At 46.3% G+C, this 27,926-nt stretch overlaps 1 protein-coding gene and 1 non-coding gene across 3 annotated transcripts in view; both read left to right on the top strand.

Moving 5' to 3' along the window:
- The window catches only part of LOC144104165 (putative cytochrome P450 49a1), a 153,623-nt gene that overhangs the window by 125,000 nt on the left and 697 nt on the right, over nt 1-27,926 (top strand). Inside the window, exons 6-10 of one of the 2 annotated variants that reach the window (XM_077637018.1) lie at nt 8,179-8,283; nt 11,199-11,371; nt 12,682-12,760; nt 25,191-25,409; nt 26,949-27,926. The exon at nt 26,949-27,926 is cut by the window's right edge and continues 697 nt beyond it. In XM_077637018.1, the coding sequence (XP_077493144.1) occupies nt 8,179-8,283; nt 11,199-11,371; nt 12,682-12,760; nt 25,191-25,409; nt 26,949-27,068 (696 nt within the window). In that variant the 3' untranslated portion in view covers nt 27,069-27,926. The remainder of the gene's footprint in view (nt 1-8,178; nt 8,284-11,198; nt 11,372-12,681; nt 12,761-25,190; nt 25,410-26,948) is intronic. The other variant, XM_077637019.1, reaches the window with a different exon arrangement.
- TRNAS-UGA (transfer RNA serine (anticodon UGA)) lies at nt 10,896-10,968 on the top strand. Its single transcript has one exon. It is a non-coding gene; the product is annotated as a tRNA-Ser (tRNA).

The following is a 27,926-nucleotide window of genomic DNA, read 5'->3' as shown; positions in this document are numbered from 1 at the left end:
AAAAGTAAGTGTGGTTAATACATTGCGATTCCCAACATAATATTATCCAAATCAATGCAATTTGAAAGAAAATATATGCAGTATAAATACAACATGTCTTTGCATAACAAAAAAAGGCGCGCAAGTTTTTTTTAACTCATTTTCTCTCTCAATCTTGTTCTCACGCAGATATTTCATGAGAACAGGAAGAGTGTGTCGAAGCATCGCCGTACCATATGATGTTCGTGAATATGACACTTTCCAAGTATTGGCATGACGTGTAGGGTAAATGTTTGTCTTCATTGTTAAGTCAGCAATAGAATCCAGCATTTTGTCAGAGGCGATAATATTTTGTTTATATTTTATTGCCAGTCATCATCATCATCATCATCAGCCTTACTACACCCACTGCAGGGCAAAGGCCTCTCCCATGTCTCTCCAATTAACACTATCCTTTGCCAGCTGCATCCACTCTTTGCCTGCAAACTTCTTAATCTCATCCGCCCATCTAACCTTCTGCCGCCCCCTGCTACGCTTACTTTCTCTTGGAACCCACTCCGTTACCCTTAAAGACCAGCGGTTATCTTGCCTTCGCATTACATGCCCTGCCCAAGCCCATTTCTTTCTCTTGATTTCGACTAGGATGTCATTAACCCGTGTTTGTTCCCTCACCCACTCTGCCCGCTTCCGATCTCTTAACGTTACACCTATCATTTTTCTTTCCATGGCTCGCTGCGTTGTCCTTAACTTAAGCTGAACTCTTTTCGTTAGCCTCCACGTTTCTGCCCCGTAGGTGAGTACCGGTAAGATTATGCTGTTGTACACTTTCCTCTTGAGGGAAATTGGTAAACTGCCACTCATGATCTGCGAGAATTTTCCATATGCGCTCCACCCCATTCTTATCCTTCTAGTTATCTCCCTCTCATGATCCGGATCAGCTGTCACTACCTGCCCTAAGTAGACGTATTCCGGCACAATTTCTAGGCTCTCGCTGCCAATTGTGAACTGTTGTTCCCTTGCTAGGCTGTTGAACATTACCTTGGTTTTCTGCATGTTAATTTTTAGACCCATCGATCTGCTCTGCCTGTGTAACTCGTTGATCATGATTTGCAGTTCACCTCCTGAGTGACTGAGCAAGGCAATGCCATCAGCAAATCGCAGATTATTTAGGTATTCTCCATTTATTCTTATTCCCAACTGTTCCCAATTCAGGCCTCGAAATACCTCCTGCAAACATGCGGTGAACAGCATTGGTGAGATCGTGTCTCCTTGCCTGACGCCCTTCCTTATTGGAATTTTATTGCTGACTTTATGGAGGGCTATAGTAGCTGTGCAGTTGCTATATATATCTTCCAGTATTTTGACATAAGGCTCTTCTACCCCCTGATTACGCAATGCCTGTATGACTGCTGAGGTTTCAACTGAGTCGAATGCTTTCTCGTAATCAATGAAAGCTATATATAGAGGTTGGTTATATTCTGCGCATTTCTCTATCACCTGATTGATAGTGTGAATATGAACTATTGTGGAATATCCTTTACCAAAGCCTGCCTGATCATTTGGTTGATTAAAGTCTAACGTTGCCCTGACTCTATTAGCAATTACCTTAGTAAATACTTTGTAGGCAACGGATAGTAAGCTGATCGGCCTGTAATTTTTCAAGTCCTTGGCGTCTCCCTTCTTATGAATTAAGATAATGTTTGCATTCTTCCAAGCTTCTGGTACAGTCGAGGTCATAAGGCATTGCGTATACAGGGTGGCTAGTTTTTCTAGCACGATGTCCCCTCCATCCTTCAACAGATCTGCTGTTACCTGATCCTCCCCAGCTGCTTTTCCCCTTTTCATTGCTTCTAAGGCTTTCTTTACTTCATCTTTCGTTACTGGCGGGATGACGCATTGCTGTGCATTGCTGTCTTTCTCATTAGCGCTCTGATTACATTGGCTACTGTACAGGTCTGTGTAGAACTCTTCGGCTACGTTAACTATCTTATCCATATTGCTAATGACATTGCCCTGCTTGTCTCTTAATGCATACATCTGGTTTTTACCTATGCCTAGTTTCCTCTTCACTGTTTTTAGGCTACCTCCGTTCTTTATAGCATGCTCGATTCTCTCCATATTAAACTTCCTTATGTCGGCTACCTTGCGCTTATTTATTAACTTTGATAGCTCCGTTAGTTCTATTCTATCGGTAGTGTTAGATGCCTTCATGTTTTGGCGCTTATTAATCAGATCTTTCGTCACCTGAGATAGCTTCCCGGTATCTTTTCGAACTGTCCTACCGCCTACTTCTACTGCGCACTCCGTAATTATTGATGTCAGGTTATCGTGTATTGAATGAACATCAAGATCATCTTCCTCAGTTAAAGCCGAGTATCTGTATTGCAGCGCTATCCTAAACTCCTGTGCGTTCCCTCTTACGGTTAACTCGTTAATGGTCTTCTTCTTCGCTAGCTTCTTCCGTTCCCTCTTCAAGTCTAATCTAATTCTAGACCTTACCATTCTATGGTCGCTGCAACGCACCCTTCCGAGGATGGCCACATCCTGAATGATGCCAGGTTTAGCGCATAGTATGAAGTCGATTTCATTTTTAATCTCACCATTGTGGCTCTTCCAGGTCCACTTCCTGTTTTCTCGTTTGTGGAAGAAGGTATTCATGATCCGTAAATTATTTCTATCCGCGAATTCGACTAATAACTCTCCCCTGCTATTTCTAGAGCCTAACCCATAGTCACCTACCGCGTGGTCGTCAGCCTGCTTCTTGCCCACTTTCGCATTGAAGTCGCCCATCAGTACAGTGTACTGCGATTTTACTCTATTCATCGTTGATTCTACGTCCTCATAGAAGCTTTCAACGGTCTGGTCATCATGGCTGGATGAGGGTGCGTAGGCCTGCACCACTTTCAGCTTGTACCTCCTATTCAGCCTAATTACTATAGCTGCTACCCTCTAGTTAATGCTGTAGAACTCCTCTACGTTGCCAGCTATATCCTTATTAATGAGGAAACCCACACCTAGTTCTCGTCTATCCTCTAACCCGCGATAGCACAGTATGTGTCCGTCCTTTAGTACTGTATACGCCTCACCTGTCCTCCTAACTTCGCTAAGCCCTATCACATCCCATTTAATTCCCGCTAGTTCCTCGAACAGCACTGCTAGGCTAGCCTCACTAGCTAAAGTTCTAGCGTTAAACGTTGCCAGGTTCAGATTCCAATGGCGGTCTGTCCGGAGCCAGAGATTCTTAGCACCCTTCGCTGCGTCACAGGTCTGACCGCCGCCGTGGTCAGTTGCTCTGCAGCCGCTGGGGACTGAGGGGCGAGGGTTAATTGGTTTGATCATAGAATGTTGTGGCCAAGTACTACACCAGGGTGGCCAAATCCTGCTCTGGTGAGAGAGTGCGTTGTCGGTTCTGGTCACCGAGATAAGGCCGCACTCCAGGCCTGGTTATGCAATTCCATCGACACGCGGATTTTTTTTTTTTTAAACCGGGTGGAGAATTGCGCGGCACCAGGATTTGAACCCCGGTCCTCTTGCACGCGAGGCGGAATTCTGGGAACGGAAATAATAAATTACAGCGTCTGAAAATGAGTTTAGTATGCGCGTACTTATTCTCACCAGCTATAGGTCCAAGCGCTTTCTTTTCAAGTGTATGCAGACGGTTTCTGTTAGAGTTATGTTACCCCAAACAAGCAAGCAATAATTCATGTACGAGGTAAACAGTGCATAGGAAATAGATAATTTAACCCTCGACGGTAGAACTAAATGCAATCTTGCCAGTATGCCGACAGCCTATGATAAACGAGTAATTATGTGGTTCATGTGGATATTCCAGGACCTGTGTTTATGAAAGTACACTCCAAGTGTTTTCACCGAGTCAACCACCTCCACATCAGAATTCTTAGGGATAAGATTTCCTGTTAGCGCGGCAGCCGATTGTCTTTGAGTGTAAATAATGACTTTGGTTTTGTTAACATTTATTTCTCATGAATTAAGAGTACTCCATATGTTCAAGTTTTCAAGGCATTCATTTATGTTCCATCGAAGCAATTTCCACTCAGTATAGCGAAACAAAAGCGATGTGTCATCTGCGTACATGATATATGTTGGTTTTCGGTTTATGCTATAGTGACGTCGTTCACATAAAAACTAAACAACAATGACCCAACGATGCTCCCTTGGGGAACCCCTCTACTTATACATTTAAGTGGAGAGAAGTTATTGTCTATAGCAACACTTTGCATGCGGTTTGAGAGATAGAAAGTAATGAAAGTTAAAGGCAAGCCTCGTATACCATAGTTTATTTGGCAAATTTGTGTGGTTTAGAAGGTCGAATGCCTTTCAGAAATCAATGTAAAAACCGGCTACCAGCATTTTCTCTTCAAATGTTTTTGGAATAACTTGTTTTTGAGTTAAAAGTGCTAGTTCAGTGGATCTTCTCTTGCGGAAACCATATTGAGCTGAGTTTATCAGACTGAATTTTATTGCAAAGTTTGAAATTCGGTGATGTATTATTTTTTAAGCATTTAGAAAACTCAGGCAAAATAGAAATTTAGCGGTAGTTTGACATGTTTTGTTTGTCGCCCACTTTAAAAAGCGCGAACACTTTTGACACTTGCATTTTTCTATGGAAGTCTTCCGATAAAAGAGAGCCAAATTATAGACATAAGTAATTGGCGGTGAAATTAGTTGAAGCGAGCATTTAACAGGTTTTATTTGTATGCCGTCTATGTCGATGGACGTGGTGTGTGTTAATGAACAGAATATCGCCTGAACCTCTGCTTTCTTTGTTGCTTCAAGATATAAGCTTTTTACGTTCTTGGTGACATTTTTTGCAGCATCAGGGTGGTGAGAGCGATGAACCAGATTGACTAAAAAGTTATTAAACACCTTCACAAGGTTGTAACCACGGACAGGTTTGTCATTTTAAATTATTTCAGTAGTGTTTTGTTGTGTACAGTGGCGCTTTAAAACTTCGTTAATTTTTCTTCATACAACATCCGCTTCGGTATTACGATCAATATGGAAATGAATGAACAGGTAACTACGCTTTGCATTACGTAGCAATGAGTTGGTTTTCTTCCCACGTTGTTTAAATTTTTCCTAATCTACCGGATTGCGTGTTGTCGAGAATTTTTTGAAAAGATTATATTTCTTTCTTATAATGTTAAAGCAGAGGTTTGTTATCCAAGTTTTTCGTGACTGATTTGCTTTCTTCATTGAAACCAAAGGAAAAGATTGATTGTAGGCTTACTTAAATAAATATAAAAATGTTTCATATGCCTCGTCGGAAGTATTTGAGTGATACACAAAATCCCAAGATGGGTTACTTAATCACGTGTGAAAATTTTCTAATGTATTTTGATTGCCGCAAAATTGCGCGTTTCCCCAGAGTCAGTTTGGCGGGGATATTTCAAAATTTTCGAGCAACAAATGATTGTTTCCTGAACGCTTGATAAGATTTGTTACGCCTGAAAATAGGCAAGTGTTGACCAATGTGCACAGTAAGAACGCCACCTAACGCGTGATTAACATCTAAGTTCGTAATAAAAATGTCAAGTAATGTTGTTGAATCATTCGTTGAGCGTGTGCCGTTTTTATTATAATATTGAAAACATGTGACTGCAAAAACATTTCAAAATGATGCTGCGATAGTGATACATCTAACATATCTATATTAAAATCACTACCATAATTAAGTAATTTTTCCATGTGATCAATAAAGATAAACTTCCGTCAGGTGGACGGTACATCACTGAAAAGGCGAAATTTTTACGTCTAACAACAAGGCTTTCAGTGTCATTGGTTATAAAAGAAAACGCCTCCAGCAACTCTCATTTTATAGATCGTTTCGCATGCATTAGTAACTTTCCAAGGTGCCTGGTTGTCCGCTTTAAGAAGAATGTTGTGTAGTCTGCATCCATTATGATTGCACTTTCAGACCTGAACCAAGTAAAGCAGTGTCCCCTCATTTACGAATAGGTATAATTTTTGCTATTTTCTAATATTTGGGTAATTTTGATGAAGAAATAGATTTGTGAAAGATAGCACCAAGGTACTCGCTACACCTTTCCGCATATATCTTTGAAAACTCATTCAACGAATGTTATCCGGGCCCGTTGCTTTTTTAGAACCTGGGTTGTGGAGAAGTTTAAAATTTCCCGTCATCAGTAATTCTGAGAGGTACAATACTTATGGGTAGCGAAATGCAGGAGTCAGGGCTGATATCATCTTTAGTGAAAATTGAAAAGAAAAAATTGTACTTATTATCAGTATTGGCCTTATCTTCTAGAGACAGCCCGCACGGCGTCTTTTTATGGTTACGAAAATTGTTGCAAAATCTGTGTGAATTATTTCTCAAAAAGCTTCGAATAGTTACATGAAATAGAGGGCTTTTGCTTCTTTCGTAGCCTACTTGAGCTTTTCAATGACTCTGGTTAACTTTTCCTTCTTTAACCCACTTCTTCCTTTGGTCGTGATAGCTCTGCGTATCCTTTTCACTTGGCGCTGAGCATGAATAATGTATCTTGTGATCCAAGGGTTATTTTTAGCGACAGGTTTAACCTTAAGCGAAACGTACTCTCCTACAGTAATCTACTGCGTCTTTAAAAGTAAGCCAAATGGTATCTACATCTGTCGACCTGTCTAATGCCTTTTGGGCGAAGCAGTCGAATTCATGTGCAAGATGGGTAAGGGTTCCTGGAACGTCTGCTTTTGCAAACTTGTTTATAGTAGGGGTTGGGCAGGGGCACGTTTATGAAACATTCGAGAGGTAATTGACAAACTGCTATTCTGCAGACTAGGGAAGGGTAAAGAGGGACTCGCTATGACATACATGACTGAAGCCAGCAGTTACCAATACCAAGGAGCATAGAAGATTTTTTTTTTAATTTCGTGAGGTTTAGCTATTAGGATGAATAAGTTAATAAATTGATAAGTCATTACAAATCAGAAAAAAAATTGAGAGAACACTTAAGCTCCGTCTTAAGGGTATGACGCGACAGCGTAATGGGTTAATTACCATATATATGCAGAAGGTAATTCTCTAAATTCATAGGTCCCTGGGAGTCTTTGTACCCGTCATGGCGCAGTGGTTAAGCGATGCGCCACTGCCCCGCGATGGCAGGTGCTCCCATCAGTGGGCCTTGTGCGACCCAGGTCGCTCGGCAATCGTTATCTTATCTTCCACCTGGGCCCATTGGGTTGACGCCGCGATGTCACGTGGCCTATACGTGGCCCACCTGCCTCCTAGGTAGCTTTGAAAATATATGATCAAATAAGAATGGACCCGGCTGGGTTCTCGCAAACTTTCTTCTTTAGAGACCACGACCATAACCTTCGGCATATGACCTGTAGAAAAGAACTAGTGCGTGCGAACTACGGTACACAAACGCTAAAATATCGAATCGCTGATCTTCTAAATAAGTACCCGGGTATTATAGAAACCATTCACAACAGTCGTTCCACGAAAGCATTTAGCAAAAAGTTAACCCATTTCTTTTTGTGACATAGCAATGGCTTACTTTTTCTGCACATATCTGCCCTATATTAAAAAAAAGAAAAATCCATGTTTTTATTAGAAAAGAAAACCTTACTTTGGCCGGCCTAGTTAAGCTCTTCTTGCCTTTTGTTATGTTAAGTCACACCAATATTTGTATTTTATGTGCAATTCTGTGCAACAATGTTGACTCGCGAATATACTTTTTACAGCATTTCTTAATTGTGTACCTTAAATGAATATGTGCTGTTTTCTCTTGTTTTTTCTTTTTTGATGTTTTCCTGTATAATGTTATATGCAATGTCTCTTTGGTGTTATGATCTGTTTTTTTGGTTAAACCTGCCCACTGCTCAGTGGTAGAGTGTAAAGGGGGCGGACGCTTCGTCAGGCAACTTTTGATTGCCTTTTCGTTCGCCTCCTCGGCAGCCAAGTGTTGAAATAAATCTGAATCTGAATAGGTTGCTTCTCTGTGCAACACCTGCCACAGTCATGCTCGCGATTTTCCTCTCACCACGCCCGAACCAGATTTTGTGTGTAACGGGTCCATTAAAGAGCAACTGAAGAGGTTTTAGAATGCGATTAGTTTAAACGGACCGAACGTGTGAGACATGCAGGTAAACCCTGCGAAATCGTTATGCATTAGCATTATAAATGGTGGCGTTATCGCCGAATAAAGCGGCGTTGGCATTGAGGCTTCTCTGCAGAGCACAGCGATGGGCAAAGACCCCAGTAATGACGTCGCATACAACTGCGCTGCGTTTCCTGCGAAGAAACAGTTGTTTCATGGACGAAAACCAACGCCACTGAAGGTGAATATCGCAACACATCGTTTCGCGGCATTGGATGACGCACAGCGGAATGCAGGCGAAGGCAGCGGCATCTGAATTTTCGGTGACACTGACGTCACATCGAGTTTCCTCGCACTTCAGTAACGCAGTGAGGAGAAGAATCCGCTGCATTTCGCTTACAGTAATAACGGTAGCTACTTCACCCATGTCAGCGAGTGCAGATACCTGGGTATTATTTTTTCATATAACTTAAAATGGAATGGTCATATTAATAACATTTCTGGGAAAGCACTTCGCAAACTTGGCTATCTCAAACGAACCTTAAAAAGTGCCACGAAGGAGTTTAAACTAACTGCTTAGAAATTACCAGTTCGACCGATCCTGGAGTACGCCTAAACTGTTTGGCACCCTCATCACGCGCACGACATTTACCGTTTAGAATCTGTCAAAAAAAGCAATAAGATTCAGCTTCGGCCGGTACGATCGCAACTTTTCACGTTCTTCACATATGCACACTTTATCTTTGCAAACGTTTGAGCATAGGCGCACACGCGAACGCATCATCATGCTGCACAAGATCGTTCTCACGTCACCTGGCATTCAGGCAGCCTTCTCATTTGTGTCCTCAAGCGCACGTGCAACCCGACGGAACCATCCATTAAACATTGTTCCTTTCAAACCATATATATACTGTTTTAAATTTTCTTTTTTCCCGCTAACTGCTGAAATTTGGAATCGATTGGACGGGTCACTTCGTACATTGCCAATTGAAGAGTTCGTTGTTCACTTGCCTAACAATTTAACCGGTTGATCTGTTTTTAATACTTCTATGTTATCTATTTCTATGCTACCCATGTTATTTGTTTTTACTAATGTATGTACCCGCTCCAGCTGTGTCTCCCGTCCGAGTTAGCATTTTTTTTAAATAAAAATAAATAAATAAAGATCGTCGTGGTTTTAATCGACGATCACGTCACAATTTCAAATACTAGTGCAAAAACAGTTTGCATGCTTTGCCTAGGACCTCCGTAGATTTCAATTCTTGAATAACCTTGAATTCTCATAAAACCATTTCAGCTTGCCCTTAACACTATCGCGTTAAAAACAACTGGCCGCCGATGGGGTTAGAACCCCTGACCTCCGAATTTTGCGCCCGGCCTCTATCAACTGAGATCGTGTGTTCGGATCCCACTGGCAGCATGTGTTTTTTTTTTCATCTTCTTTCTAATCAATCAAGAATTCATCAAGCTATTATTCTCCCCTTGCTCAACACCACACAATTAAAGAAAAACATCCTTTATGCTCCTCGGTTTCGGTGACTGTTGGAGAGACATGAACCCGGAGTTTAATAAGGAGAAAAGAGCAGCGAGGGCCAAGTTCCCCATCGACTTTCACGCCAAGGACGAGCACGCCAGGTTCGTGGATGCGTTCGTAACTACCGTCATCGATGCGTCGTCAGGCGCCACGAGGGCAACAGCGAGCTTGCGGGTCCGAGAGGCGTGTCAGGCGGAGGAGGTGGCCATTGCCTTGGCCATTGCCAACCCCGCCTGCCAAACGGTGTTGTGTGATTCGCGATGTGCAGTGCAGAATTATGCCAAGGGCAAAGTGTGTGCTGAGGATGTCCGCGTTCTGTGCTCGACTGACCTGCAACGAGAGAATAGATGTGTGAAAATAAAGTGGTTCCCGGCGTATGCGCGAAACGATGCGTCGGAGAAGCACGATAACCACAACGAGACGGCGCACGCAGTGGCGCGAGCGCTAACCAACCGCGCCGCTGCAACCGACCGTCCAACGTGGTGTAGTGCAAAGGACCGCTTGACGACGTTCAACGAACTTGCAGTTCCACCGCCTGGCTCGAAGGACTTTCCCACCACCGCACCCGGAGCTGAGCCGAGCGAAGGCACTGCTGTTCAGACAGTTACGAACTGGTCCTTACCCACCCCAGTTTTAATGAATCGTCCGTACCCGAAGGTATACGTGAGCGATGTGTGCCGCGTGTGCCAGCGGGAGACGGCCACCCTGACGCATATCCTATGGGATTGCACCAAGTCTCCCGACGAAGCTTCGACAAGTACAACGATTCCGCCGCGAATCGCCGCTGCGGTGGAATGCTATGACCTCTAAATCCAAACCTGGGCCGTCCAGCAGGTTTCGACGGCTCTTGAAAAACAAAGGCCGAGCGAAACTGACTCAACGTTGCCCCTCAGGGCGACCGACCGCGGGAGCAACACGCGCTGGAGTTGAGTAGAGACCACCCGCTGAGAAGACATCATGGCCCGCCTCGCGGCGCCATTTAGTCATGGTGTCGTTCTGCAGGCGACTTAACAAAGTTGTTTTCTCCGCCTCCTCCTCCTGGATTCCGTCATATATGTAATAACAAACCCTCTTTTCCTTTTCCTTGTATGAGGAATATCTTAGCGAGGGTCTCGGTTCTGGCAGTCTTGATGCCATAGGAAGCATCGGAGGGATATCGCAAAGCTTCTGCCCTCACCGTTCGATCACGTTCCTAGGTGTCCCTCTCGGTAATAAAAGACGTACCAAGTCCGCCGCTATGGACCAGGGTGACACTTGTGAACACTCTCAAGGTTCGCCTGCGCTATGCATAAATACCCCAGAAAGCAGATCAGACAGCCGTCGCCGTAGCTCAGTTGGTAGAGCACCGGACGTGAAATTCGGAGGTCGTGGGTTCGGTTCCCACCGGCGGCATGTGGCTGTTTTTTTCTGTCTTGTAATCAATTATCAATTAATTAATCTACTAGTCTCCCAATGGTCAACGCCACAAAATTAAAAACAGCCCCTATGCTCCTCGGTTTCGGCGCCTCTTGGCTTCCGTCAAGCAGGTACTTTGGGATCTGAGGTGCCTTCGATGATATAAGCTACAACACGATGGACGGGGAAGTGTTCCAACCAAAAATACCTTTCCTGCTCTTTTGCAGACAGGAGCCGCTGCAAGCTTCGCACTTCAACGTCTAGCAACGAACCCAGAGGTGCAAGAAAAAGCCCGCCAAGAAGTCATGTCTTTCTCCTTAGCTGAATCCCAGGGGAGCCCCGACTCCAGCTTCGAGAGCGAGTTGCCTTTTCTTAAGGCCTGCATCAGAGAGACGCTTCGGTAAGCTGCCCCTTAATTATTGTTCGTAGTAGCGCCCTCCCGGAGCACTTTCAACACAGCGTCGAGGATATCCACGCTGAAGGGTTTACACTCGCTCCAGAATACGATAGAAATTAAGATTTCATCTGCCGTTAATTTACACAAGTAAAGGGTTAGCAAAATCAAGAATATCCATTTATTGCAGCTGAAACGCGCAGATATTCGCTCACCACCGTTCGGTTGTTTAGCAAAGGAAACACTCGAGATATCGCTTTTCGTAGACACAAGAGTTTTGATGAAAGACCGCAGGTCAGGTATGAACTACTCATTTATTCCAGGTGCAATAGCCCGATGGAACGCCCTGCCCGATAATATACCTTCCTGTACTGATCGAGTAACTTTTCACACTTAACTAGCGAGTCACCTCTGTTTTACATGATCTTTCTAGCCTCAATAACGACTTCATCCTCTGCTAGAGTACCTTCTCCTGTGGTCATTTTTTGGCTTTGTTTCGCTCCTTTCCTATCTTTTTTATTGTTAAATTTGCATTGATATGTTCTTATACAATTTTATAGCCTCCGCCGAATGTAATGCCTACAGGCCCTTAAGTCTTCGATAACTGAAATTAAATGAATCATCCTACTGGAGATTCAATACGTCTGACATAATATAGGCCTCTAGCGTGTTTGCCGTGTTTAAATAAAACTGAGGCCTAGCAGGAACTATGTTCAGCCCTTTAGTTGAGGTTAATTTTCATATTTATTTTATTCATATACCCCTCGGTGATTCTACTGCGCTCTTAGACTCTTACGTGGAGCGAGATATCGGGAAAAAATATACATGACTGGTATTAACACGCGTCCTTCCCCTGTCCCGTCCGCATCATTCTCACCATCCAATCAAAAGCAGCTAGTCTCAATCCTAGTTCCGCTTATTCATTTCTCGCACTTTTATGGTGCAAGAATAGTTCGAATCTTCCACGTATCGTGGTCCTAGAATTTAAAAAGTAAAGTACTCCTCAACACAGGAAAGAAAGTAGATCATAAATGTTGGCAGCAGCCTGATGCAAACAACCCTGATTTGGCGGCAGCACAAAATTCTCGCCGGGCTCGCCAACTACGACCTACCACGAGTACGTAGGAGAGACTTAGTGCGCGCAGGCGATTTTATGGGCTCACTTTATCTGAGGACAGATTTATGCCAATATGATTGATACGTTCCTGCTATCTCCTTGCTGGTGTTTGCTTGAACTGATATTTTCTGCAACAAATACGATGATACGACACTTTTTAATCAGTCATTTCTGCTGTTACTCTGTTACGTTCTGTTAGGTTCCATCCCATCATACCAGGCGTGAATCTCAAGCTGAACCAGGACGTCGTTATGTCCGGCTACCACATACCAGCGGGGGTAAGTTTATCACTAATCTTCGTTGTAATGGGACCTTAGCACATGTGTGACGCACCTCCAAAAATTCGCCGATTCTGTCCGATGGGCGACATGCTGGCGAAAAAAAAAATGTTGCAAAAACCAATGCGCGGTTTTCGATGAAATGCGACAGCATTCATTATGATACGACGCAACGCACTACAAACACAACGACGAAATAAGAATATTGCGGTGGTGTCGGTCTTGTACACGCCTGAGGTCCGACGCTCCCGAAGTCCATGGTTCTCGCGTAGAATAAAATAGCCTACAGGCGAAGACAAGAGTACGTTTTTTTCAGCGCATAGCATGTCACATGACAATGGCTTAACAGACGGTACGACCACAACAATCGTAATCATTTCAATCTCATCCATAAGAGCTTGTTTCAGCTGGATTCTTTTGGCGATTTTTGGCAGCGGATATGAGGGGGCGACAGCTTTGGACGCTGCTTTCTGTTTCATCGGGCATCGACCTTAATTTTTTGCTACTTGAGAAAAGGACCCAAGGCAAAATGTCCTTCGTTATTGCGACATTTAACTCTGGAAACAAACTGACAAAAGGCACGATACAAGGGGATCAACGCTGATAAGGATAGCGCAAGGGGTTCCTCCTCTCCACTTGATAACAGTGCTTCTGTTCGAGCCTCAGGTCTCACTGAGGGCAACAGAATGAAGTTAGCCAATAGCGGCGCAGGAAAAAAATTACATAAAATTAGAAACAGAGGAAGAGTACTGAAATCCTTTCGGAGGCGAGCGCTGCTGTTCAGGCTACCAACACCGAGAAGACATCGAAAAAAAATTGGAGCGCGCACTTAAGCTCCGCCTCAGTCGTATGACGCGATAACTTTTTTCTGGGTTCATGTTCATACATGCAGAATTAGTCATTCTCTTCTTAACGTCCATATATCCTTGGGAGTCCTCATACCTGTCCTGGCGCTGTGGTGCAGCGGTTAATTAAGCGACGGTCTACTGCCCTGCGATGGGAGGTGTTGCCATCAGTTTATATTGCTCTTCCCAAGAAACCTCTCGCGACCACTCATTAATATATTAAGTGCCACCTGGCACGGGGGGGGGGGGGGCAGCTTCGGATGACGCCAGAAGGTCACCTGACCTAGGTGGCTTTTCTGGGGACTTTTCGCTCACGGTCAACGATGCCGACGACGACTCCGGACTATCTGCGACCCGCGAGATCCTTAGTAAAATAAGTCCATGACGTGAAGTGAAGGAAGCTCAAAACAGGAGACGGGGGAGAAGGGGGCGAGAGCTTTCCATCCCAACCAACACCCAAGAGGTTACAAGCAGGCATCAAGTACCCTAGCCACGGTCGCACAGTCACACTTGCCTCTCAGCGACGTCTGTGCGAGGAGCGACGCTGCTGTCCAGAACCGCTGCTGCGGGCTGTCTTGGCAAGGGAACAATGACTTGCAATCCAGCTTTCTGCTGCGCGTGTGCAAGCAGTCGGTGTCGAAGCAAGGTGCGCTGCTAATCGTTAGCGCTCAGTCTTGCGGCCCAGAGGTGGGTGTCACCACTTTGCACACTTTGGCGTGCGCTCCTAGACACCCTTAGAGCGTGGGGGGGGGGGGGGGGGGGGGGGTCTCGGCCACAAGGCAGATGCCCTCGACTCAGCGTGGCAAGCTCAGCCGGAGACCAGCTACCAAGTGACAAGGGGGTTGATCGTTTGGTGCCCAGCTTTCGCCGGCCGCAAGCCAGAGAATGGGTCGGAGGCAAAGGTTCAAAAAACAAAACAAAGTTTATACAGCAAAGCGACGATACAGAGGATTTAACAATCACTCGTACGAGCAGATACAAAGTGATTTACAAATACAATGCAACGCGTGCATAGTAGCAATAGAGAGAGAGAGATAACAATTGAGCAAAATCTTTTCACCTGAAGTGCACTAACACAGAGAGAGAGACAAATAAACAAAACACAATTTGTTCACCGGGCACTGCGACAGTCCGACGACTTAAGGGGCACGGGGGCCGATCCGCAGACTGGCACACTATGCCTCGCTGGCTCGGCTTCAGCTAGTGAGCAGGCCTGTGCATTTTCCTTTTCTTTCTTCCTGACAGACAGACAGACAGACAGACAGACAGACAGACAGACAGACAGACAGACAGACAGACAGACAGACAGACAGACAGACAGACAGACAGACAGACAGACAGACAGACAGACAGACAGAGACAGACAGACAGACAGACAGAGACAGACAGACAGACAGACAGACAGACAGACAGACAGACAGACAGACAGACAGACAGACAGACAGACAGACAGACAGACAGACAGACAGACAGACAGACAGACAGACAGACAGACAGACAGACAGACAGACAGACAGACAGAGACAGACAGACAGACAGACAGACAGACAGACAGAGACAGACAGACAGACAGAGACAGACAGACAGAGACAGACAGACAGACAGACAGACAGACAGACAGACAGACAGACAGACAGACAGACAGAGACAGACAGACAGACAGACAGACAGACAGACAGACAGACAGACAGACAGAGACAGACAGACAGACAGACAGACAGACAGACAGACAGACAGACAGACAGACCGACCGACCGAGCGGTCGCGCTTCTCGGAAGCTTAAACGGCGGCTCGGGCTAACAGAAAGCGGTTGAAGCCCCTCATTTATAGGCGCAGTCCTCGTCTGTTCTTCCCGCCAAGGCAGGGGCGCCCATACACGCAGTATCAACTGCACAAACTCCTTTTCCTTCTCGCACCGGGCGCGCGACACCATTGGTCGAGCGCGGAAACCGCCTTCCAGAAAATTCGGGGTCATTCTTGCGACACGGTCATCAGCGCAAGAGCGAAGGGGAGAGGGTATAAGTTTAGCGCCGACAAGGTTAGCCCCCTTTTCGTTGACAACGAGTAGAAATTACTCCGACATTATAGAAAAATCGACGCCGCGTGTGTCTGTTTACTTTGGCGCCGGGCCGACGAGCTGGGTGGAAAGGGCAGCAGCACACGCAAGGTTTACGCGCTCTCCGGGGATGGTTCCCCGCTGTTTTGCGTTTTATTCTACCGCGCGCGGGCACGATGGCTTAGGCGCAGCGCCGTTTTTTTTTTCGAATACGCGCCGAATTTTGTGGCAGTGGGCAAATGCCTTCATTTTTTACTTTTCCTCCCTCACGCTCACTTTTGAATCCATAGCCCTCCCTAACCCTGGCCCTCACTTCGAAAAGTTATCCAGCCTTCCCTCACCCTCACTTCAAAAATTTTGCTGGCCCTCCCTCGCCCTCACCCTAATATCATTAGCCCTCTTTCACGCTCACTAACAGTAGTTTTAAAACTCCAGTTATTTTTGTAGCCTGCAACTGCTGGCGATATTACTGAGTAATAAACATTAAAGTAATAAACATAAAAATACTAGGACAAGACCTATAAGCACTGTTAGATGGCAGGCTAGATGCTTATATTGTTGTGTGTGCGCGTGTACATGTGTGTGTAGTTTGAGGTAATGAAATCAAGAGTGTGACGAAAACTCGTCTGGTCGGGGTGAATCGTAAAACGTGGCATTGTAGACACCGACCACAACATAGAAAACAATACACAAAATACTTTTCGGCTCCCATACGGGAGCATTGTTCACAGTAAAAACGAAAAGCGGGTGCGCGAGCTTATGTATGCTAGGAAAGGGGGCACAAGGAGCGTGCGTAATAATAACAAAAATAATTGGTTTTTTGAGGAAAGGAAATGGCGCAGTATCTGTCTCATATATCGTTGGACACCTGAACCGCACCGTAAGGGAAGGGATAAAGGAGGGAGTGAAAAAAGAAAGGAAGAAAGAGGTGCCATAGTTGAGGGCTCCAGAATAATTTCGACCACCTGGGGATCTTTAACGTGCACTGACAACGCAGAGCACACGGGCGCCTTAGTGTTTTTCCTCCATAAAAACGCAGCTGCCGCGGCGCGTGCGTAAGCAGTTGTCAGATTTTCGCAGTTTCGGTTCAAGGTGTGAGAGGTGTGAGCTAATAAGTGAGACAAAACCGAGAAAGCTACGAGTTGAGCCCCAAAATATCACTCTCTCTTTACTTTTGGCACGCAGTGCATGCATACATGTGCCCTGCACCTATGACATTTCCGCCCCCTTCGCCCACGACGCCACCCTGCCGAGCGCATCCTCCGCACGCGCCCGCATGACATTTCATTGTTATCTATATGAACTGCTTAAGCATGACAGCGCATTATTTGTGCCAAAAAGCGAAAACTAATGGACGCCAAGAATATTTATATAATAATGCAGTAGCGTTTAATATAAATCAAATGCTAAGCACAGAATAGACTCAGAACAAGGACAGCATCTAGGTCGCTTAATTACCCTTACTCGGTGACATTGCGACAGCACTAGTTCTTCTGAATTTCACTGCTTCTATTTTCCCCGCATTTCGTGCGGCTTGCTGCATGCTCGTCTGATAACGCTTCCACGCGCACCGATGGAAGATGATGAAGACTAATCTTTCAAACTACAGCGTGGAAGACTGGCAGTTTAACACGCGCGAATGCGGGTACATGACGAAGATGAGGACATTGCTTAGCAGTTCATACAGTCAGGATGCTAAGATTTCTCCCAACTGATTGTTCATCTGAGGGAAGTGTATGAACCGGCCGAATTTAAATCGGAGTGGCACTCCCTATTGGTGATGTGCTCAGCCTTACCTCACGTCTAGTGCTCTGTTGCTCTGTCTTTCTGCGATGTGTTTCGTGGCGTTTCCTAAAAGCTTTTTAAACAATTTAGTTAATGTAAATACAATATATTTTCAATGTAATAAATACTGTGACGAAGAAGACGACGAACTGCGCAGTGGCGCGGGCAGGAGCGCTCGCGCTAGGCCGGCAGCCATTAAATCTTCTCATTTCCATCGATCATCGTGTCTCTTTCTTCGGCTGGCCGCCACGTAACATTTGGTGGAGCTTGCGGGGTACCATCGACATCCTGGTCCGGGGAGCTTCGGCGTCCTGCGTCAGCCGCGGTCGTCAGCCGTGAGTTCTTGGCGTGCGTCGCTCGGCCGTGCCCCAGCCTTTCAGACCCGAACCGACCTCGCCGTTGTTCCCCCCCACCCCGTCCCCCGCCCCGACCACTCAACACGACGAACTGAACCCGACGCAAGGACCTGACCTATCGACCCCACCGACCCGAGACCGCGCTTACATCTGAAGACATCGTTCCCCTGCCCAGGCCGTTCGGCGTGCCCTGGGGCCTCGACCGTCGGCTCTTGGCGACCTGCGGACCGGAAGCTTCAAGACCAGGAATCATTCAGACATCTCATTCATCGTGGCGGCCAGCACCTCACCCCTTTCTCGTTCCTGTCCATCCATCATCCATGCTCTTCAGCCCGTAACCACTTCGCGCGACTCTGTCGCCGATCGGGACGATCGCTCGGTGGCCCCGAGTAGTGTGACGAAGAAGACGAAGAACTGCGCAGTGGCGCGGGCAGGAGCGCTCGCGCTAGGCCGGCAGCCATTAAATCATCTCATTTCCATCGATCATCGTGTCTCTTTCTTCGGCTGGCCGCCACGTAACAATACCATGATTAAAAAAGCTTTCACAATGACGTAGTGGTCCGAAGCAGCGGCCAGCAAAACTGATTCTTTAGCGCTTCCGCGGGTTCGGATCCTGCTCCCGCCGCTATGAAGTTTTTATTTCTTTAGTGTGTTCCCCCTGTGCGGTGCCGACTTTTCGCTGCAGTGAGGCTTTTATGCGGTTGCTTGAAATAAAAAAAGATATTCAGGCCACTTGAAGATCAAACAGATATTTAAAATACAGCATTTGGGCTGAATAATGGCAATCACTAAGTACTTGAGTCAGTTCGTGAATGTAGACAATTGACCACATCTTGATGCAGTAACATGCAAAAATACATCATATAGTATATCAACCGAAGTAAGCCAGCTGAGGTAAAGCAACCGCACAGAAAGTCAAGGTACACCATGCAAAATCAAGACTAATGGTGCTAGTGCACGATAATTCGTGGTTAACCCCAAGCTAAACCGCCCGTGATTTTTTGCTTGCACGCCTACGCATTACCCAAACGCTACAGACAATACATACTCTATCATTTCAGGTTAGGTTGTCGACCCCTTACCCTAACCCCATCGACGGCATGAGGTTTAAGGAGTTAAAGCGTCTGGTCAGGTCGTTAGACGCCTGGTGTTTGGTTGTATCTCTACGCACAGACTAAAGTTGCACCGTTTGATTATAGAATTAACCATCAAAGACACACAGTTGTTCCCGGCCACTCAGCAGTTCCCGTGACGCTGAGTGGAGAACGGTGAAGTGGCTTTGAGATGAAGTGTGCGACGCATGGCGCCTTAGCAGGAGTGGCCGGAGGCGGCTGTTTCGGCATGATGCATTTGGCGGTCCACGTTTACGATAGCCCAGCGGTTTCCTGCAGAAAGCAGACTATGGAGGCGGTCCGTAGACGTCGAAATAAACGGGGCAAAAAGGCCGATAAGGACAAAGCAAGGCTTGCATCTGACCAACTGTATGGTGAGGATGGAGCTTGCGGCGCTGGCAGTAGAGGCAGGAGCGAGAATATTAATGCGACAGCATTAGAGCTGTGGTCACGCTAAAATGCCTCCATCGGATGTCAGGAAATTATTTGACTGGTCGAAACAGTGATGACGTCACATGTGTCAAGTGACCACCAAGGGCCAATCATAGCGTGCCTCCAAATTTGAAAACCTCTCACCACCGGATGAAATGAGAAACTGCGACAGAATCGACATCGCTGTCGGAGAGAGCAAGCGGGATTCAAGCCTGCGGCGACGTTAACAGGTCAGCTTCACGGGAATTTGCATTTAACCATTAAGCCATCGCCGCATGCGTACATCGCGCGGGTTTAACTTTTGTTGTTGCTGGCCTCTGGTGGAGTGGCACAGCCATTCTCTCGCGCTGTACTTTGGATGTCGTCGTCTTCACCCGTGCGCAATGAAACTGTAATCGCAGTGCCCCCCTTTTTTATTTGATACCGTAAATCCCATCAGGGACTGTAACAGGAAGGGCTATGAATGATACAACCAGGTGTAGGGCACATATTGGTCAGTAAAAGAATTTAAACAATAACACATGGCAAAAATAGTTACAAAATCACAAAGAGAATTCAAGTTGAAGTAGAAATAATAGGCTGCAAACATGGTGACAAGTATACCAATAAGGAGGAAATCGGCTGCAGTTAGTGCTGCAATTTCCGTCTAGGCGAAAACAAAACGGTAAAAAACAGCAGAATAAGAAAATGTGGAAAATGAGAATAACTACTGGTAACGAAACTTAAGCGGCTCCATAATTTTTATCGTACATAGTTAAACAACCAAGCTAATAATAACAAAGGCGAAGCCGTGTGCAAGGTTCAAAGGCGTATAGGCAAGCATACTGCGGACCATTTAGCCAGCATCTGTGTGCCGGCAGCAACCATTTGCGGCCGTCAGACAAGTGTAATTTCGGCGCTACAGGAGGCCATGTCCCGAATGACAAAGTATTTGGCTCGAAGCTACGGCACTACCGAGTGCAATGAGAGGCCGCTTGCAAGAAAAACTATGCAAGTATCCTCTTGCTCAAAAATTAGTACTATAGTTTGGTCTAATTGGCCGTATTCGTAACCTATTCTGAAGACTGCGCGAAGTGGAACAAGAACAAAGGAAATGAAGGAAGACAGCAGGAGCGGCGCCACTTACAACTCAGCAAGAGTTCAAGCTTGGCTTGCTATTGTGATATTTGTTCACACAATCTCGAAACGCAAAAAGACGGCAATAATATAGAAGATTAAAGTCGTATTTGCCGCTCCATGCAAGCTTGGTAGCTTATTGTGTCAAAAAACGCCTGGACAAATGAAAGAAAATTCAGGCTGCAAAAAGAAGCATGCTAAGCAGCATGCAGTCTGCATAGAAGGAGTGGTCTTTAGCATACCACTCACTTTCGGAAAAGTATACCTTGTGCAAGCAGGCCGATGTATTAATGATTGGCTTCGGAAGCACAAGGATTCGTTAAGAACAGGCACCAGCTCTAACCTTCCTTTACATTGAAGAAAATGCGGTATAGGGAGTTGCTGTCCACTACTGTTTGACGCAAACGTCTTGAAGAAATGCAAAAATGCGATCGGCCGAGAGCTGATTGAATCTTATCAAACTGAAAAACTTGGTCCTGCTGCGTCAGTTCAGGTTCACTGATGCTAAACTAGAATGAGAGCACACATATTGATAGGCATGGAAGAGTGTAGCAGATGGAAGGAAAAGAATCCGTCATCTGCAGCAGATTTTCTGTGCGTTTCCTTGTAACAAAGTATTGTTGAAAGTGTACCGCTGTCCTGCTCATCCTCTCTCTGTGTCGTCCTTCTGCACTGCGAGATTCTGTGAGCTTACAAATCAGCTGTTTGCTCTTTTCTTTTGTGCTTTGCTCTTTCTGCTTTCATTGTGCTGTTTGCTTCTGCTGACACGTTGAAACCCGTCAGCGCTGACTCCAAGAATTTGTTTTTTTTTCATTATTTTTAAAGCGAAAGCTTTACTACGCCAGTCAGCGAGCCATTTTGGCTCGTCGCGCCGTATGCCGTATGTAGGGAGCCGTATGCCGTATGAAGTGGCCGACGAACGCCTTTGAGCCGCCGTTGCAACGCCGCAGCCGCACCCCAACAGATGGCGCCGCCGTCGACGCCGCTGCCGTCGCCGCTCGCTCCACCAGATGTGCTCCGCTGGGGTAGTGTTCCTGTATATGCTCCCTGCGGGAGCATATACAGGAACACTATGGTAGAGGGAGATGAGGTGCCGTCTCGCGGTGGGTATGTATATATATGCGCTCCGCCTCAGTGTTTTGTAGTCGTTATGGAGAGCGCGAAAAAGACGCAACAGCAACACGATGAGCGAGGAAGAGACAACGCGCTCAAGAGACGCCAGAAGAACACGCCGCACGACTCGAGAAGCGTTTTAACAAACACGCGGCTAGAAGAAGTCGTGCCACGTCCCAGAGTGACTCTTCAAGTGCAGAAGAGGACGGTTTGAGTTCTCGACAGCATCGGAATGAGACGCTGCGTAGACGACGGGCCGAGGAAACGAGGCTTACGCAATTCAACTAGGGTTTACCAGAGCTAAACCACAGCCAATTTTTTTTTTATTGCGGAAATGTGCCCTTCGGCATAAGAGGGCTATAGATACATGTGTAGGCCGGTGTCGGCTATGAACGCCAAAAAGGCCAGGTATTGGGGCCCATGGGTCCAGATTCGAGTGTCTGGTGGTCGGCTGGGGTGGTAACCCTGAATGCCAACGTGTCGCTTGGGTACCTACTGAAGTGCATAGAAAATTAGCATAAAGTGAAGTACCGTCGCCTCTTTAGCAAAAGGGGGGCAGAAGGAGTAGTTAAGAAGCGGGGTCTGTGATGCCCAGGAGGCTCTGACTGCAGGCGTCAGCGCAACATCCACCCGGATACTCCTCAACGCCACCTCTTTACGGCGAGTTATATCGCTGGAAGGGTTGGGTCCACACGGTGGAATTAAAGCATGCATGGAGCGGCGGAGAAGTTCCTTTTTAGGCAGTACGGTGTTTCCTGGGGATAATTTCAGCAGAGGAAGCGGGTATGCCACTTGCAGTGGATGGGACGCACTGTCCGATTCCATAAAGTAAGGCGTATTGTGTCGAGCCCATAGAACTCGGAAAGGGCATGGATACGATTCCACGATGGAGCACACATCGACAACAATGCCGATGGGGCAGGCTACGCGTTCCCTACTGCTTTTGTTGAGTCGGTATATAGGAGAAGACTGTTCGGGGCAGTACAGAGGAGGTCCTTTAAAGTGCGCAAGCCGTCACGAATGGCAATGAGCTCTGCTATCACATAGGGAAGCGGCGCCTCTGTTATATGATCTTTTGTGCTTGTGTCCACGTAAGTTTGAAGGGCGTCTACGGAGTTTATGATTTTTTTATGGTTTTTACGTTTACTTGAGCTGCTATTGTGTTGCCTTACGAAAAGATAGGCATATGTATATGCGAAGAATAAGTCTCAGCTGTAAGTGCGCCGGTCTGGTCGTTTTCATGTGCCTTCCGTGCCACTGTTCCGCTTTAAATCGTTTAAGAATATGTTACGAATCCTCTTGTTGCCTGGCAGCTTTGTTGTCGACAGTAGACGAGAAATTAGCGCAATAGCTGTGTAGAAGACAGGCACTCTCAGGTGGCAAAGGAGTGCGCACCACAGCATCGGCGTAGCTGTGATTTCGGTCAGAGCAGTAGGTCAGGAGGCGTAATGGCCACCGAGCGAAGCGACCTGTTCGGTCTTTCGATGAGGCCAGCCAACACTGGGAGTGGTGATCTGCAACAATGTCGGGCGTAACGACGCTAGGGAGCAACTTGCCGATAGCACAAAACGATGGCAAAGCCCTCTTCTCAGTGACGGGGTAGTTCAACGCCCAATCGTCAGGGCACTTAGAAGGACTTGGTTGTAGGCCAGTTGGTAGGACATCGTGAGAATCAAGACCGCAAAACAGGACGGGACTGAGCCAGGCGACAGTTGTGTCATCCTTTCTCGGTTTCCTTCCTTTCGCCGTACCCATTGTTTTCGTCATGGTTGTCACTGAACTGTTCTCTCATGTTTCATCTTAATTTTACGACTGCTTGCCAGATTACACGCGCGACTGATAGATATAAGCTCTGCTGTTTTTTCAATTATTGTTCAGTTGTCTGTACCGCCCTGTGTTGTCGCCTGCCTCAGTCCCGTCCTGTTTTGCGGTTTAGCTCCTCACGACGTCAGGGCACGGCTAACGTAGGTAATGACTCATTCGTCGGTCCCAGGTTTACTTTCCGTAACTACAGCACAAAGTGCGACGTCACTGGCATCGGTGTGTGTTTCGGTAGGATCGTTTGGGTCGAAGAGCGTAATGTAGGATGCGAACCGAGCAGATGAAGCAAAGTGTTGAACCCTTCGTCGCAGGCACGTGGTCAACATGGCAGGTCGTTGCCGTTGCTAGGAAGGTGATTTAGACAGTGGCTATAGAGGTTAAGTTGCGAACAAAGCCACTCAAATAGGATCATGGGCCGAGGAAGCGGCGAAGAAGCTGATTTATCGTTGACGGCGTGAGGAACTCGGTGGTGACACAAAGAGTTCCTGGGTCACGAAGCAAGCCGCTCCTTAGAAACGAGGTATCCTGAAATCGTCAATTGTCGTGCGGCAACATGACACTTTCCAGATTTAGTTGTAGCCCTCCTTCGCTTAGACATCGCAACACATGCTTCGATCGACAAGGTACAGTACGTCTCGAAATCAAAAGAGAAACGACAGTGTCGTCCGAGTAGCACATGCATGTTTTCCGCTTAAGATACTGTAAAATTGTGCTAACCAAACGCTCAAAAGTAGCAGGGGCATTACGTTACGCACGGTTGCTAGAAAATTCCCCCAGCATCGGAGAAAAATATACGAAGTGTTCCAGGAGGAAGAGGGGGTACGTAAGCATATTTAGAGGGAAAAAAGTACGTGTGGAAGTTATTAGATAGGCACCGGAACCGTTGCTTGAGAGAAGGAACGAAGGAGAGAAAAAGGGTACAGCGGACATGGTACTTGCAAACCACGGTTGCTCGCCGAGCAGCAGAAACTAAGCGCACGAGGCGAGGGCTTTCAGGCTTGTCAGGTTGGCTTGCGAGAACGGGAGAACAGCGTTGGCGTCTCGCTTTTGAAGCCTCCACTACACTGCGAACGACTCATGATATGGAGTACAACCTGCATAGGGTGTATACCTGGGTTTGCACGAAGTGGTCATAGCACGGTAGAAAGAAAAACAGCCTAAATCAGGAAGGCAATGAATTAAAAAAATAAAGAACCGCGTTGTGTATTGAAATAAGTGAGTTAATAAAAGTATACCGTTCCATCCATTGCGCTGTGCAAAGAAGTTTTAGACCTCTCTCATAAAACTTCAATTAGATTAGTTTTTATGCTTGGGCCCCATTCATTAGCGCACATTGCGGGGCTAGCTGTTTCACAATTTTTTCAAAAAAAGTAAATTAAGCACCATGGAAAATGAAACAGCACACGCTTGAACACGCAGCGTGCGAGTTGCGTGTTCACTTTTCGTGCCCGAGCGTTCATACCTTAAAACTGTGGGCAACATATGTTTCTAAAGATTACTCGCAATAAAGAATACGAGTCCTCGTTCTTCCTTTGTACCTGCGTACTGTTCATGTGATGTTTCGCGTCCTTTCGTGCGGGAAGATGTTTTCCAAACATGACGCATACGGTATTCGAGGTAGGAGTACGCAGGCTACCCATTCGTCGTCAGACGTATTTACTGCGAAGGCAAATATCACACAGCAGAGAAATCTCCGCTTGCTACCAGAAGCCCAATCACTGCCCGTGGATTCCAGCGCTGTCAGCCACGTTGTGCACAATTATAGCTGCGTATTCTTCCCATGCGTATGCGCAGACGGTGTTGAGGACCGAGTTGTACGTGGCTGGACAGCTGGAGCAGCACTTCACCCGGCCGTCCGAGTTCCTGCCGGAGAGGTGGCTGCGTTCGGGCGACAGCGCCAGCGAGGACGCCTGGACCCTGCACCCATTCGCCTCTTTGCCATTCGGCATCGGTCCCCGAACATGCATCGGCAAGAAAATCGCTGAGATGGAGCTCTGCATACTCCTTGCGGCTGTAAGTATCAACCTGCTGTGAGCGCGCTGCTCCTAAGAAACGCTAAAGATCTCAGAGCAGGTGTCAGAGCATAAAGCCTGACGTTGGCTTCATCATCAACGGGTGCATCTCCGCGGTGCCGCCTAGTCGACGAGGTGACCGAATACCCATTCTTAGTGATGGTTCACGAAGAGGCAAAAAAAAAAAAAGAAAGGCGTTTAGCGTTGGTCTTTTCGCCTAGCGATCGAGGAGAGATGTCAGGTGAGACTTTTCTACGAGTGCGCTGGCCGGCTGCATCTGTCACCGATGTGCAGAACAGCGCACTGGAAGACAGAGGAAAACAGACTGAAAGACTCAGACAGGCGCTGACTTACAACTGTAAATATTAGAAGTGCTTCGGAGTAAATGCAGTAGCAAACACAAACATTATAATGACTGATATGATATCCGATAACCTTCATCTCATTTTCAGATATGCCTTCTACCTTTGATGCCATACAATCACAGGTAGCGTGCTATCACAAGAGTCACCCTTACGCGATCCTTCTTTAGACACGATAGTTGCTCTTGTCATTTGCCATCAAGCCCCCGACCTAATCACCTGTAATATCCTTGCAAGAACTGCTCACAGTAGCGTGTTTGCTCATTTGGTGGCTCTGGAAATAAAATGTTAGTTCAAGACAGAGACAAAACATTCATTCGTTAATTGCTCTTCGAAAGCCTTGAGAGACTTTAATGGTGGAGTGCAGGTTTAGTACAGCGGCAGTGGCAGCCTGAAAGCGTTCGACAAACGAAAGTTGATCTTCGAGGTCCTAGCTTGTTTCAACGTTTTATCGAAAGTTGAGCATACGTTGCTGCTTTCGTGGTTGCTTAATAAAGCATCACCTTGACGTGTATGCGTCACGTTTCAAAAAGGTTAAAAAGACATGCAGGGAATTTGTTTGCCTGCGCGCATAAAAATAATTTTGTAACTTTTTGGTACTGATAATGAATTAGTAGCAGGATGAATTCCTTTGAGTCCATTTCATTAATTTAAAACGCAGTGGCCAATTCTCGTTAGGCTTTATTGTTCCAAGCCTATAGCCTCTTTTTCAAACGTAGTTTTTCTAATGGAAGCCGAATTCATTTACTCCAGAAAAATCGACTAATCACCGTCAATAAAAACCCATGTTGCCATGAATGGATGCTATTTACTGTCCTACTGTTAGAAAACGTGTGCCTGGGTAAATGGCGGAACAAAATTCTTCTGCTGCTTGTCCTCAGTCAAATGCATTAGATGGAAACAGCATGACTCAATTCATTTTATTATTGCCTCTCTCCTCTCCCAATATTGCGACAAAGATGGCGCGGGCATCAAAGAAATTGAAAGCACTTCCAATTAATTCACATGGATGGAGAACCTAAAACAGCATCACTGAGCAAGGAGTGAAAGACAAAAATCTTTAAATTGGGTAGCGCACACTACGAAAATATGCAGTTGCTCTCAACTATACAGACTGGCATATGTTTAAAACCGCTTTCATTTTTTCACTGAAGCTGAGCCATTTTTCTTCTGCCCAGGTCCTGAAGAAATACAGAGTTGAAAACCACCATGGCGATATAGGATTCCTCACTCAGTCCACGGCGAGGCCGGAGAGACCGGCCAAATTTCGATTTGTTGAGCTCAACTCGACGACGTGATAAACGCGATACGGCGCTAAACTGTCTGGCTGCCGTGCTTTATCTGTGCTTCGCCTTCGCAATCTTCCAATGGTGCATTATTATATAAGCAGCACGCTTCCTTGTAGAGCTCCGGACTCACTGCCTTTCCTTTATTTGAGTTTTGTCGTGCTGCTCTTGTGCTGCGCAACTTCATACTGCGGAAATGGACGTTCACACACTTTATTGGTTCTTGGTTAGTGTAGTCGAAACTTGAATTTTTCTTCTTTTTTTCTGCTCAGCGTTCAGTTGCTGTACGGGTAGGAGATCATTATTTTCCTTTATTTTTCCTTGCTCCAACCCCCCTTTCTCACCTAATGAATGTTCATTTGCTATATTCGCAGCTCACTCTATATTTTCTGAGGTTAGCGTTTGCCATTCTTGGAGTGTAGCCGTTCCCGCGCCTTCAAAAGAGCTGCTTGTGGAGTCTAAAGCGAAGAAACTGCTCGTACTTTTCCGAGGGAGAATGACCGCCATTTTCTTGAAAGGCGCATCTCGAGAAGGGGCCATTACAGTAGTGAACCAAATTCTTCAAATCTTCAGTGAGTGTGCCTTTGGGTTTAGCTTCACCTATGAGTTGCCGTCGCAGGGATGCTTGCAGTTTTTTTGGACATCTGTATTGTTACGAATACTAGTGGAACCCAGGTGTGCTAGCGGTACCAGCCTCGCTCAAAAAAAAAAAAGGTACTTTAAACCACCAGTCAGCTCATTCAAAGCTTATAAAAAGGGGAATAGCAAAAAACTGCCTGCGCGCCACTCTTGATAAGTCTTGCCCACATGAAATGCATACCAGCGTGCAATTTCATTTACAGCGACTGACTAGTGCGGGTTTCCCTTGCG

Source organism: Amblyomma americanum, chromosome 9 (genome assembly GCF_052857255.1).
Source record: "Amblyomma americanum isolate KBUSLIRL-KWMA chromosome 9, ASM5285725v1, whole genome shotgun sequence".
NCBI lineage: Eukaryota > Metazoa > Arthropoda > Arachnida > Ixodida > Ixodidae > Amblyomma > Amblyomma americanum.
Note: the sequence above shows the minus strand (reverse complement) of the source record. Positions and strands in the feature narration are given on the sequence as shown.